The following is an 11,448-nucleotide window of genomic DNA, read 5'->3' on the forward strand; positions in this document are numbered from 1 at the left end:
AATGCAAATTATGATTATAATAATTTATAATAATATGTATGTACGATACTGATGATGACGACTCGAAAGTGATTTATAAATTATAAATCAATCACTTATGTCCATATCAATATCACTTGAACTTGATTCTTCACTTTCGGAGTTATCGTCATCATCAGAATCGTCCTGCAGATTTATAATCAATTGTTGATACTCAATAGAATTCGGGTCCAATTTCTTCTTTCTAAAATATGTGTACACATTAAAAGCCATTTGCTTGGTTTGACTATTAAGTTTCTATCCAAAGATAAGTCGAGGCATCTTGAGAATGTAATCACATGTGTATGTTTCACCAAGCGCCCGGAACTTATTAACACGAGTGACTGCTAACCGCGTGGCTAAACTGAGCTACGGCAAAAATGCGCCTGCCGCCCGCATCTCTCTCGATCCCCTTTGTCGTCTTACCCCCGCGCCCCTGTACCGCGCGGGCGAAGACTCATTTAAGCGGTCTACCTATAGTGAGCAAATTATAAAAGTTAGAGCAGCGGGCAATAATGTACGTTTCATACTAACTCCCCACATTACTTCTCGGCCTAGGTCAAGAAGTAATATAAGGAGCAATTTCGTGACATTAACGGATACATTTCGGAGTGTTTGAGAAAACATTTATTTGTATTCATGTAAATTAATTAACTTATAACATGCCACATGAAAATAAGGAACAAGTACCGTTCGGATACGCAGTAGCAGTAATGCCGCAACAGTAATGCAACTGCAGTTACAATCCGAATGTTACCTTAACATTCATAGATTAAGCTTATTCACCAGTCTGCCGATATTGGCACGAGCAACAGCTGGGGAACAGCAACTTCCTTTCAACCATGGCGCCGCCGGCGTCCAAAGTCGGCGATTTCCGATAAATGAACTTCTGCTTGCAGCTAGCTGTGTAACCGGTGTAGAAGTGGGCTACGTCGGCGCAGGGCGAATCGACTGGATTGCATACCTGAAACGAAATTATTTTTATATAGGTAGGTTTGGGTGTCCATGTTATAAGCGTGTGTTAAGAGAAGACCTCCTGATTACGTCGAGAATGTTGCTATGGGTCTGAATATCGCTTGGTCGCGAGGAAGACGAAAACCTAAGACGAGATGGGCAGATACCATAGCAAAAGACATGAGTGCCTGCGACGTTACAGTAGACGATACCTCCGAACGCGCGAAGTGGAAAGAAAAAATAAGGAAAGCAGAACCTACAATCAGATGAGAAAAATAATTCTTCGGAGGGAGCGAGAGGTCCCACTGCTGAGAACAAGTCTCATTTTATGGACGAGAAAAAATGGTATTTAGTAACTCTCGCCCAAAGCGGTTGGGGACTTCCCATACAAGGTTTCTTTCAGGTAATATGAGGAAATAACTTAAAATGTTTATTAAATTACTTTCCCACGTTCGTGGATAAAATAACACTTTCTCATCAGTTATTTAAGAATAAAGAGAGTTTTTACAAGCTTATGCGGTCAAAAAGCATATTAATACGCCAAAAAGGATGCCACTCAGCTCGAGTCGTGACATCGTGTAACCGCGCTGGGTTTTAGGAAAACCTGAAAATCTTAGACATAACCAAAGTACATAGTTTCTATGCTAGAAAAGAATAAGATTTGGATCGTTAACACTGCAAAATACGTGACATTGAACAAGACCGATTACATATTTGGGCTACTTTTGTTTTTTATTGGCTCGAATTTTATTTTGTTGTTGAAATTTTTTTCGGCAGATTTCGACAATATTTGGTACCTAGTTAGATACTATGTCCAAAAAATCTTCCACTGAGTTACATAAGAAATATTACATAAATATGTATCGGGACATGTTGTAATATCGTATTTATTTCGACCAAAATGAGAAGCTCTTCAAACTAGCCGAACAACACACACCCACATGAAACAAAACACACACATGAAATAAAATTGTATTTGAAAATGAATGTGAGATAGTTTTACCTCAATAACGAAACTTTGCACCGGATTGGGCCTTTGGTTTACAACATAGTGCCACTGTCCATCTTTATCCCGACCCGCACGAGGCACTATTATCTTGCGCCTGGACTCGCAGAGATCTTGATCCTCATCTCCTGCTCTGGACAATGTTTCGGACTCGTCAAGGTCCTGAACCTAGTATTTAAATCATTATTAGAATCAGGCATTACTTTGCGAACACGAATGAAACAAAAATACTTCTTTGCTCGTCCGTGAAATAATAACATGCTACTCGTCATGTGCTTTGGCTCTCCATGAGGCATCATCAGGAGTTATTGGTCTTTCGGTATGGGTCGAGTTTTGTACTTTCGGTGGTGGAGTTAATACTTATTCACTAGCACGTTATCATTTCGCAGATTAGTCCTAGAGTAGCGGTCACTTATTTATTTATACTACTTCTTCTTCTTCCTCGCGTTGTCCCGGCATTTTGCCACGGCTCATGGGAGCCTGGGGTCCGCTTGACAACTAATCCCAAGATTTGGCGTAGGCACTAATTTTTACGAAAGCGACTGCCATCTGCCCTTCCAACCCAGAGGGTAAACTAGGCCTTGTTGGGATTAGTCCGGTTTCCTCACGATGTTTTCCTTCACCGAAAAGCGTCTGGTAAATATCAAATGATATTTCGTACATAAGTTCCGAAAAACTCATTGGTACGAGCCGGGGTTTGAACCTGCGACCTCCGGATTGCAAGTCGCACGCTCTTACCGCTAGGCCACCAGCGCTTGTTTTATTTATTTATACTACGTCGGTGGCAAATAAGCATACGGTCCGCCTGATGGTATCAGCCACATGGTAGATATCCGTAGCCTATGCATCTCCAGAGGAGTTACATGCGCGTTGTCGACCGTAACACTCCGCACCCTCGTTAAGCTCTGGCATCCTTACTCACCGGCAGGAACACAACACTACGAGTACCTATGACCGTATGATCTCGTACGGGTCGCTGGGAGTCGATGTCTAGCAGGCATCGCTCCTTCCTGCGGTGTATGAGGGAGGCCTATATCCAGGAATAGTCGTCCGTAACTGATAGGCAGGTAGATGAGCAAAGTAATTTTTTTGTTTAAATTAACCTCGTATTTGTCAAGAGCTGGACCTAGTTCTTCAATGAGAGCGGTGACGCGTTCTGTCGGATAATCGGGTAAGTCCTCGCAGATGCCCGTAGTCAGACATTCTTCTGGGACGTTTGGGACGAATTCCTGGGATGACACAGTCAGTGCAAGCACTGTGAGCGAGATCAGGTAAAAAAGCGGCGACATGATGACGACGGCGGGAATGGGGAGTCGGCGCCGCCGACGCCGTTATATATCGTGACATGGATAAAAAATGCAAGCCGTGGCTAACTTGAAAAAGTTAGATCAATTTTATAGTTCAATTGTTTTTGTATAATATGATAATTTCATGGTAGAAAGGAAATAAAAATTTGCAACACATTTATAAAATGCCTTGAACGTTGAACGTTGAAAGATAGAACAAGCCCGCGGTAACGCTGCAGCAGTAATTCAGCAACAACAAAGCTGAAGTTTGACGAGTAGAAACCTATTTACGACGTAAATTTAAATTAAAAAGGAAAAAAAATAATAAAATGTTCCGGCTTTGGCTACGGAACCCCGAAAAACAGCCCAGGCGGTATGCCTGGGTTTCCATCGACGTTTTAACTCCAGTTATGAATATTGAGGGCACTTCAGCGCTGGGCCAGACGGAGCAGCCTCGTCACTATTTCATTTAAAGAGCTACTGGTATTGATAGTCGTAGAGGTAGAAAATTCGTGTTATATTCGTTCTATACATTATGAGTCAAAAATTAAAAATTTTAACATTCAGAAGAACTGGTTAATTCATACTACTTAAATAAACTTGACAGAGTGTGGAGTTGTCATTGTATGGCCCCCTAAATTATAAATGCAGTCAGCAGTCAGTAACTCGAACACTGTCTCACTCTTTTTCCATTTCTTTAATTTAATATATTTTGTTATACCACGTCAGTGGCAAACAAGCATACGGTCCGACTGATGGAAAGCGGTTACTGATGATGATGGGGCAGCAATGCAATTGTTTTTAATTATTTTAATTTTTTTTTTAATTTATTTGGAGATCCAACAGCTGTGACATTAACATAGAAAAATATAGTAGATACAGGAAGCCAATTATAGGAACTCACAGGTAGTGACATAATACTAAACTAAGATTACGCACTATTGCAACCACATATGTGAACAAATACCTTATTACCTACTAAATAAAAATAATTGTAAACCACAAGCTTTGGGTTCCTCCCATATGGAACCAATCTACTTATAATCAGTGGGTTTTTTCTCATTATAAGATATGTCTACACGTTTACGTGAGAAGACTGTGCTATCTGAATCCAAACAGCAGCTGCATCGAGTACGACTCGTGCGCTTTTAGACGAAGCCTCTAAAATAAAAGAAGCTAAACGTATCGAAACTCTTCGGACTTATGCTCTTTTAGAACGAGGGAGTTTAGTTTTTCAGGCACGCTAGTAAATTAATTTAAGGCCTCAATTTTAGCTTTCAAACGACCGGAAGTGTTTTGAAAAGTGCATGTTTAAGTAAAATAAGCTTCTTTATATTAAGTCAGAATTTCTGTGAATATCGGCTAGTTTTCATTACAGTTATTAAGTAAACACAGAGACAGAGATAATAAACATTACCCCTTTATATTTATTTAATACATATATACAACCATCGTTACTGGCTATCTTCATTCAACAGTATGGAATTTGACACAAAAAAGAAAATAAAAACATAGTTACATAGATAATTACTAATTACAGTAACACAATACATATAACGTCGTAAAGTCGGTTAAAAAAAAAAAGAAATCTAACTCAATCGCTACTCGATTAAGTGTCAGAATTGCGCGCGTAAAGGCTCTTCAATATGTAGGTAGTAATTTTTTATTATTAATAATTCCATTTTGACGACCGGTTTGGCCTAGTAGGTAGTGACCCTGCCTACGAAGCTGATGGTCCCGGGTTCAAATCCTGGTAAGGGCATTTATTCGTGTGATGAGCATGGATATTTTTTCCATGGAGTGTTTTCGATGTATTTAAGTATTTATAAATATTTATATATTATATATATCGTTGTCTAAGTACCCTCAACACAAGCCTTATTGAGCTTACTGTGGGACTTAGTCATGCAATTTGTGTAATAATATCGTATAATATTTATTTTTTTTTTTTTTTTTTTTTTTTTTCTTCTTTTCACAATCCAAAACCAAATAAATCTATTTATTGACAATAACAATATACATAATGGATATATACAGATGAAATGTATTTATTTATTTATTTTATAAATATTTATTTACTAATTCCTATTTTGTTTGTATCAATTTTATTTTGTGCCATTTTTATTTTGTTACTGTAATCATTTGTGTTTTTGTTATGATGATTTCAACATTATATTGTGTGTTTTTGCAACTACCAAATAAATGCTTTATCTATCTATCTATAACTTATATAATGCTGGGCAAAAGCCTTCCCTGTCTTCTGCCACTTCTCGTGGTACAGCTACGTGCTACGAACAGTAATGTGATTATTTCCATACATTATTTTCGATTAAGATTTGATTGGAGTTTTATATCAATAATTGTCAATCGTCTCGCCGTCTCCTTTTTGGCCTGCCTCTGCCTCGGGTAATCTGTGAATATGTTAATTATTGTCATAAATATTTTATGTCATGTTTGACCTTCGCAGACACGTGTGGAGACACATGGTCGTATCAATTTTATCTACGATGAATGGTCAGCGGAGCAGAAATTCAATTTGGATGCATTCTCTATGCTCGGGCGATTCTCGTTTATTCGAAATGACCGTCGTATTCTGCGTGGAATATTTTTTTAAATTTCTTCTCTATTTTTTTTTTATTCAAAATGAATACCTATTTTTCATACGTAGACCTCAACGGTTTTTTCACAGGCCAATACAATATTTCCAGTGACATCATATAGTGACAGAGAAAATGCATAGCAATATTTGTAAACATTACATCACAATTTGACACAATTTATTGTATATCAACCACATCTATTGCCCCTAAATTTTTTTTTCGAATTTTTAATTATTATAAGAGCTTTTAAAAATGTGTATGAAAACTGTTTTTTCGCATCTAATTTTTACAATAATCAAAAAATCGTAAAAAGTCAAAAACATGTTCCATAATGTCAATATCCAGAGAGGAAAATGGGGACTACGTTTGTATGGACAAGCGGCCGTCCCCTTTCCTCTTAAGGATAACTTGTCTACAGGCGAAGGCGTATTGTAAAGATAACAGTACAAATGTGTATGTCAGTCTATCTAGTAAACGGAATTTATATAGACGAAGTACTTAATACGTTTTTGACATCAAAAAATAGTCCATATGACCTACCTATGCTTATCTGACCGGATCCCTTTGTTAGGCATAATTATTGAAAGTCATAATGTAATGATAGTCATATCTATCATTAGTTATAACTCTGAAACCGTTAATTTTTCAGGAGTTTCCTTAGGTTATCCTATAGATAGGTTAGGCTAGGTAAGGTTTGTTTTATGGCAATCCATTACGCGTTTCTGAGAAAAATCTAATTATGGCTAACGAAAATGCGGACAAACAATACATTATATAAGTTAACCCTTCTCCATAAATGTTATTTAAATGCCCGTATTTAAAATTAAAATTATAGAATAGCTACCTCGTATTATGACTCGTGAAATAACTCTTCTCATCGATCAATATTTTAATCTACAGTTATGTTCAGCGATTGGTCACTCTTAATAATTGGTTCTCAATTTAATACTGAATCTTGCCCGTACTTAATTTCGCAGAGTTGAGAGCACTTATCAAATTCGATTTCATTATAATATCATTTTATTTTGAGAGTCTTGGAATTACGCTCTATATATCGGAGTCGGCGTTGCCAGCGCGCCATCCTCGCCGCCGCCGCGCCCGCCGCCGCCGCCATGTCGCCGCTCGCCCGCTCGCTGCTCGCGCTCGCCGCGCTGCTCGCCGCCGCCGACGCCGGCAGAGAACAAGTACAGTTTGGTCAGTTGTACCTATTAACAATACTGTGGCCCTAGCGAATAAGGGTATAAGTCTCGGGCAGCCCAGGTGTAAAAGAGTGTAAGATCCACGTAACACGCTCTTTTATACTTAAGCTATAACTAATTATATTACATAGTCTTCCTCAATTTTGCACCTTCGCAGTTACATTTTAAAGGAGCTAGAGGTCCATCCGCCAACGGTTTACAAAATTGGCTCAGAGTTGAGCATTTGAGCAAAAATCTAAATGTTTGCCACAGCGGCCAAAGGTTTTTTTCATAGCCTATAGACTATGAGAGTATTGGCTAAGGGCCTTTTGAGAAGATTAATAAGCAATTTTGATCACCGGTCTGGCTTAGTGGGTAGTGACCCTGTGCCTGTGAAGCCAATGGTCCTGGGGTCGAATCTCGGTAAGGGCATTTATTTGTGTGATGAGCACAAATATATGTACAATTCCTGAGTCACGGGTGTTTGTATCGTTGTCTGAGTACATAAAACACGAGCCTTCTTGAGTTTACTGTGGGACTTAGGCCCTCAGCACACGGAGCGTAAGCGTAAAGGACGCGTAAACGTATCGTAATACGCGCGTAGAACAAGAGCGCTACGAGCACGAACAACTTCAAAGAATTCCGCACACGAAGCGTCCTCGTAGTGTAGCGTATGAAATCTCTCGTCATTACGACAGGCGTAGCGTAATACTCGTACAGGCGTAAAAAACAAATATTTTAGCATAGGTAATCAAACTATAAAAAATATTAAAAAAATAAATTAATAAAGAATATTTAAAAAAATAAATAAAAGTCTTCTTCATCTGACGAGAAAGTAAGATCGTCGGTATCGATATATCCGTTGAAGACATCTAATCTGACGCCAGCGACGCTATGATTTCAACTAATGTGATTCAACTTATAAAACGATCACGCTAACGCGATGCTTACGCGACTCTTGGTGCTAGAACTCTACGCGTCTCGTACTCGTAACTTTTTTACGATACGCTTACGCTCGGTGTGCTTAGGGCCTTAGTCAATCTGTGTTATCATAAATATAAAATAAATAAATATTATAGGACATTATTACACAAATTGACTAAGTCCCACAGTAAGCTCAATAAGGCTTGTGTTGAGGGTACTTAGACAACGATATATATATAATATATAAATATTTATAAATACTTAAATACATAGAAAACAGCCATGACTCAGGAACAAATATCCATGCTCATCACACGAATAAATGCCCTTACTAGGATTTTAACCCGGGACCATCGGCTTCGTAGGCAGGGTCACTACCTACTAGGCCAAACTGGTCGTCAAAATATCATAGAAATATGATCATGTCGATCATAATTGTAGGATTACTGTCCCTTATATGTATATGATTATATGATAGCCTAATTGCGGCCTAAGAATGTCCTATAATATTTATTTCAATAAAAAATATATCATTGTTGATGACAGGGGTCAATTCGCCACATTTCACCAGGCTGAATGAAGTAACGCTGAACCCACAGGGAGGATGGATAAAACCCAAGAATGTAAGAAAAGCATAATTTTTACATTAGATCAAAAGGGGCGGTGGTTTATTATAATGCTACAGTAAGTACTCGTATAATATTATTAACTAATATACACAAACGGGACTTAATCGCGTATTAAATTTTAAATTTACCTCCGACGTTTCTCAGAATCGCAAGTTCAAGTTCGCTTTCAAAATCGTGAAAGTTTAAATAAGTGTGATATTGTCTACGCGCGCTGGACTTTAGAAATGAAGAAGAGAGAAATTGTACGACTTACTTTTTGCCATCCAAAAAGGTAACGCTGCCAGTCTTCTGGGTACCATAATGCATGAAGGTGACCTGGGGAGCATTTTTTATTTATAAGTTTATTTTAAGTTCTATTATATTTTAGTTTTAATTTTAATATCTTAGTTTATATTTTATTATTATTATGTTTTTTTAAGTTGTACCTAAAATTAATATTATGTTAATTGTACGACTTCAATTTCAAATGTTACCAAATAATCGGGTAACATTTTCAACCCCCGACGTAAAAAAGGGTTGTTTATAAGTTATAATTCAATTCAAAATTCAAATTTAGAATTCAAAAATTTATTCTGCAAGTAGGCCTCAAGGGCTCTTTTACAAGTCAATACAACATTTATAGTAACATCATATAGTGACATGAAAAATACATAACAACATTTATAAATACAACAGCCAATACCTGGGTAAACATTACATTATAATAATCTTAAAATAAATAATTACTACAATACAATAGAGATGTATAGTCTCTATGGTTAAAAACACATTAAATCTGGAGATGTAAAAGGTCCCCAATGTCAAAGTACTAATATTAATAAAATTTGGAGGTGTAAAGTCTCTCCAAGTGTCAAAATAAAATTTATACTAAATAAATAAACCGCGTCTGGCCTGTTAAACTAGCAGTCTCATAAACTAATGCTACAGAATACATAACTAGTATGTACCAAGTCAAGTATATTATACAATATGACAGAAACGTATAGTATTAAGTTTGGAGATGTATAAGGTCCCCACGGTCTGAGAAAGATATAACATAAGTCTGTTTGTCTGCAGCACCGTTTGGCATTGGTTCTTAGAGTGTTTTATCAAAATCGGTTTATCCATTTATTTGCGTATTTTTTTATCCAAAGCTTATTGCGAAATGCGTGTTTTTTTTCACAGTACTGTTCCAGCGTACCAAAAGGCGCGCTGGTGGTAGCCAGCAACGCTGACAACGACCGCGCGCCGTACATCGCCGGAACGGTGCAGAGCATCAGCGTAACGTGCACGCCACTAGGACCGTACACGACGTGCAAGGACAATATCAGAGTCAATGTTACGCAGTTTTGTTAATTATGTCTTAAATGCAAATAGCATTTTTTTATTGTAAAATTTTACTTGATAATAGAGCTTGTTAGTGTCAAAATTTACTGTTACAGGAAAGGACATACGTTAAGTGATCTCTTTTTTCGAAATTTAATGCGTCGTAACATTCTTTTTATTAAATTTGGACATTACGTCGCCGGCACTCTTCAGAGTATCAGCGTGACATGCACGCCACGCCGGTAGAAACGCAAAGTGTGGACATAGCTTAAATAACCTTCAGAATCATTTTAGATCCCCCGTAACATCCATCTTACAAAACTTAAATGGGACTCATTTTAGTCATACCTTCAGTCTCGCTCTCTCATATCTCTCACAGCCAAGGAGGGAAAGGGGCAGAGAAAGACCGTTTTTCAGAGGGTCCTGATTTATATGTTACCTGTGAAATTTATAACGGCTGATAAATTTCTGCCAAATTGAACCATAAATAAAATGTATCCTGCTAGGGGGAGCTACACTATACACATTTTTTATTAAGATACACATATTTTTGTGATAGCGTAGCGACGCTGTGGTAAAGAAGTTAATTATTGTTTAAATTTATTGTATACATCATCTATATATATATATATATATAGATATTTATACCGTGGGTCTATATAACTGGGTGTATTATTCAGGAACTTTCTGCCTCGCACTGCTAAACTGTGGAATGAACTGTCGCCTGCGGTATTTCCGGACCGATACGACCTTCAAACCTTCAAAAAAAGAGCGTACTCCCATCTTAAAGGCCGGCAACGCACTTTCAACCCCTCTGGTGTTGCAGGTGTCCATGGGCGGCGGTAATCGCTTACCATCAGGTGATCCGTCTGCTCGTTTGCCTCCTCTACCATAAAAAAAAAATTGACCGCATTTAGAGTCTGAAAAGGCATACAGTTTTCTGAAATCGCTTTTCTTTTAGAGATAATGACAATCCTTGTGATAATTTATTTCTGTAATAACTCAGTGCAAAACTACTTTTTTGATGCGATGCTTTTTTTGCTGAATTTGACCAAAAGTCATATAATATTTTTTGTTCCTTATGGCCTCAGGAATGCGTGGTTAAAATCCGTCGGATTATATGGGCCCACTGTGTATATATATTTTTACACACATTTAGATACATGTAACCTGTAAATATATAGTGACGTATAAGATGTAAATTTTATGAATAAAAAATTGAATTGAATTGAATTGAATAATACCACGACGGTGGCAAACAAGCACACGGCCCGCCTGATGGTAAGCAGTCACCGTAGCCTATGGACGCCCAAATCCAGAGTACCTATATACCTATATAGGTAGGTAACTAATCAAAATCATCTTAATTTCGTCATGATAAATTAGCTTAGATTACATTTTCTTGATAATGAATGCATTTAAAAAGAAACGAAAATATATGTATTTTTTGTTGTGTTCTAATATACCTATATTAATAAATTAATCATTAATCATAGCTTTTTTTTTTCATTTGCATTAAATCAATTACGTTCATAAAAAAAGAATGTT

The 11,448-nt window shown here is 37.4% G+C and overlaps 2 protein-coding genes across 2 annotated transcripts; one reads left to right on the plus strand and one right to left on the minus strand.

Moving 5' to 3' along the window:
• Positions 1-630: 630 nt before the first annotated feature.
• LOC133518315 (neurotrophin 1-like) lies at positions 631-3,757 on the minus strand. The gene is made up of 3 exons (XM_061851988.1): positions 3,082-3,757; positions 1,976-2,146; positions 631-982 (listed from the first exon to the last, which is right to left on the minus strand). The coding sequence occupies exons 1-3, from the start codon at positions 3,265-3,267 to the stop codon at positions 797-799; spliced, it is 543 nt and encodes a 180-aa protein (XP_061707972.1). The 5' UTR covers positions 3,268-3,757; the 3' UTR covers positions 631-796.
• A 3,020-nt stretch (positions 3,758-6,777) lies between these two features.
• Positions 6,778-11,209, plus strand: LOC133518350 (uncharacterized). Its single transcript, XM_061852021.1, has 3 exons — positions 6,778-7,058; positions 8,513-8,589; positions 9,760-11,209. The coding sequence occupies exons 1-3, from the start codon at positions 6,977-6,979 to the stop codon at positions 9,928-9,930; spliced, it is 330 nt and encodes a 109-aa protein (XP_061708005.1). The 5' UTR covers positions 6,778-6,976; the 3' UTR covers positions 9,931-11,209.
• Positions 11,210-11,448: the final 239 nt, after the last annotated feature.

This window comes from Cydia pomonella, chromosome 5 (assembly GCF_033807575.1).
Source record: "Cydia pomonella isolate Wapato2018A chromosome 5, ilCydPomo1, whole genome shotgun sequence".
Taxonomy (NCBI): Eukaryota; Metazoa; Arthropoda; class Insecta; order Lepidoptera; family Tortricidae; genus Cydia; species Cydia pomonella.

Excerpts from the sequence above, each read along its gene's own strand:
- LOC133518315 (XM_061851988.1), bottom strand. The coding sequence starts at position 3,267 with ATGTCGCCGCTTTTTTACCTGATCTCGCTCACAGTGCTTGCACTGACT. Across the intron at positions 2,147-3,081 it reads CAGCTCTTGACAAATACGAG|GTTCAGGACCTTGACGAGTC; the intron begins GTTAATTTAAAC and ends TTTAAATACTAG. Across the intron at positions 983-1,975 it reads TGCAAAGTTTCGTTATTGAG|GTATGCAATCCAGTCGATTC; the intron begins GTAAAACTATCT and ends ATTTCGTTTCAG.
- LOC133518350 (XM_061852021.1), top strand. The coding sequence starts at position 6,977 with ATGTCGCCGCTCGCCCGCTCGCTGCTCGCGCTCGCCGCGCTGCTCGCC. Across the intron at positions 7,059-8,512 it reads CAGAGAACAAGTACAGTTTG|GGGTCAATTCGCCACATTTC; the intron begins GTCAGTTGTACC and ends TGTTGATGACAG. Across the intron at positions 8,590-9,759 it reads GATGGATAAAACCCAAGAAT|TACTGTTCCAGCGTACCAAA; the intron begins GTAAGAAAAGCA and ends TTTTTTTCACAG.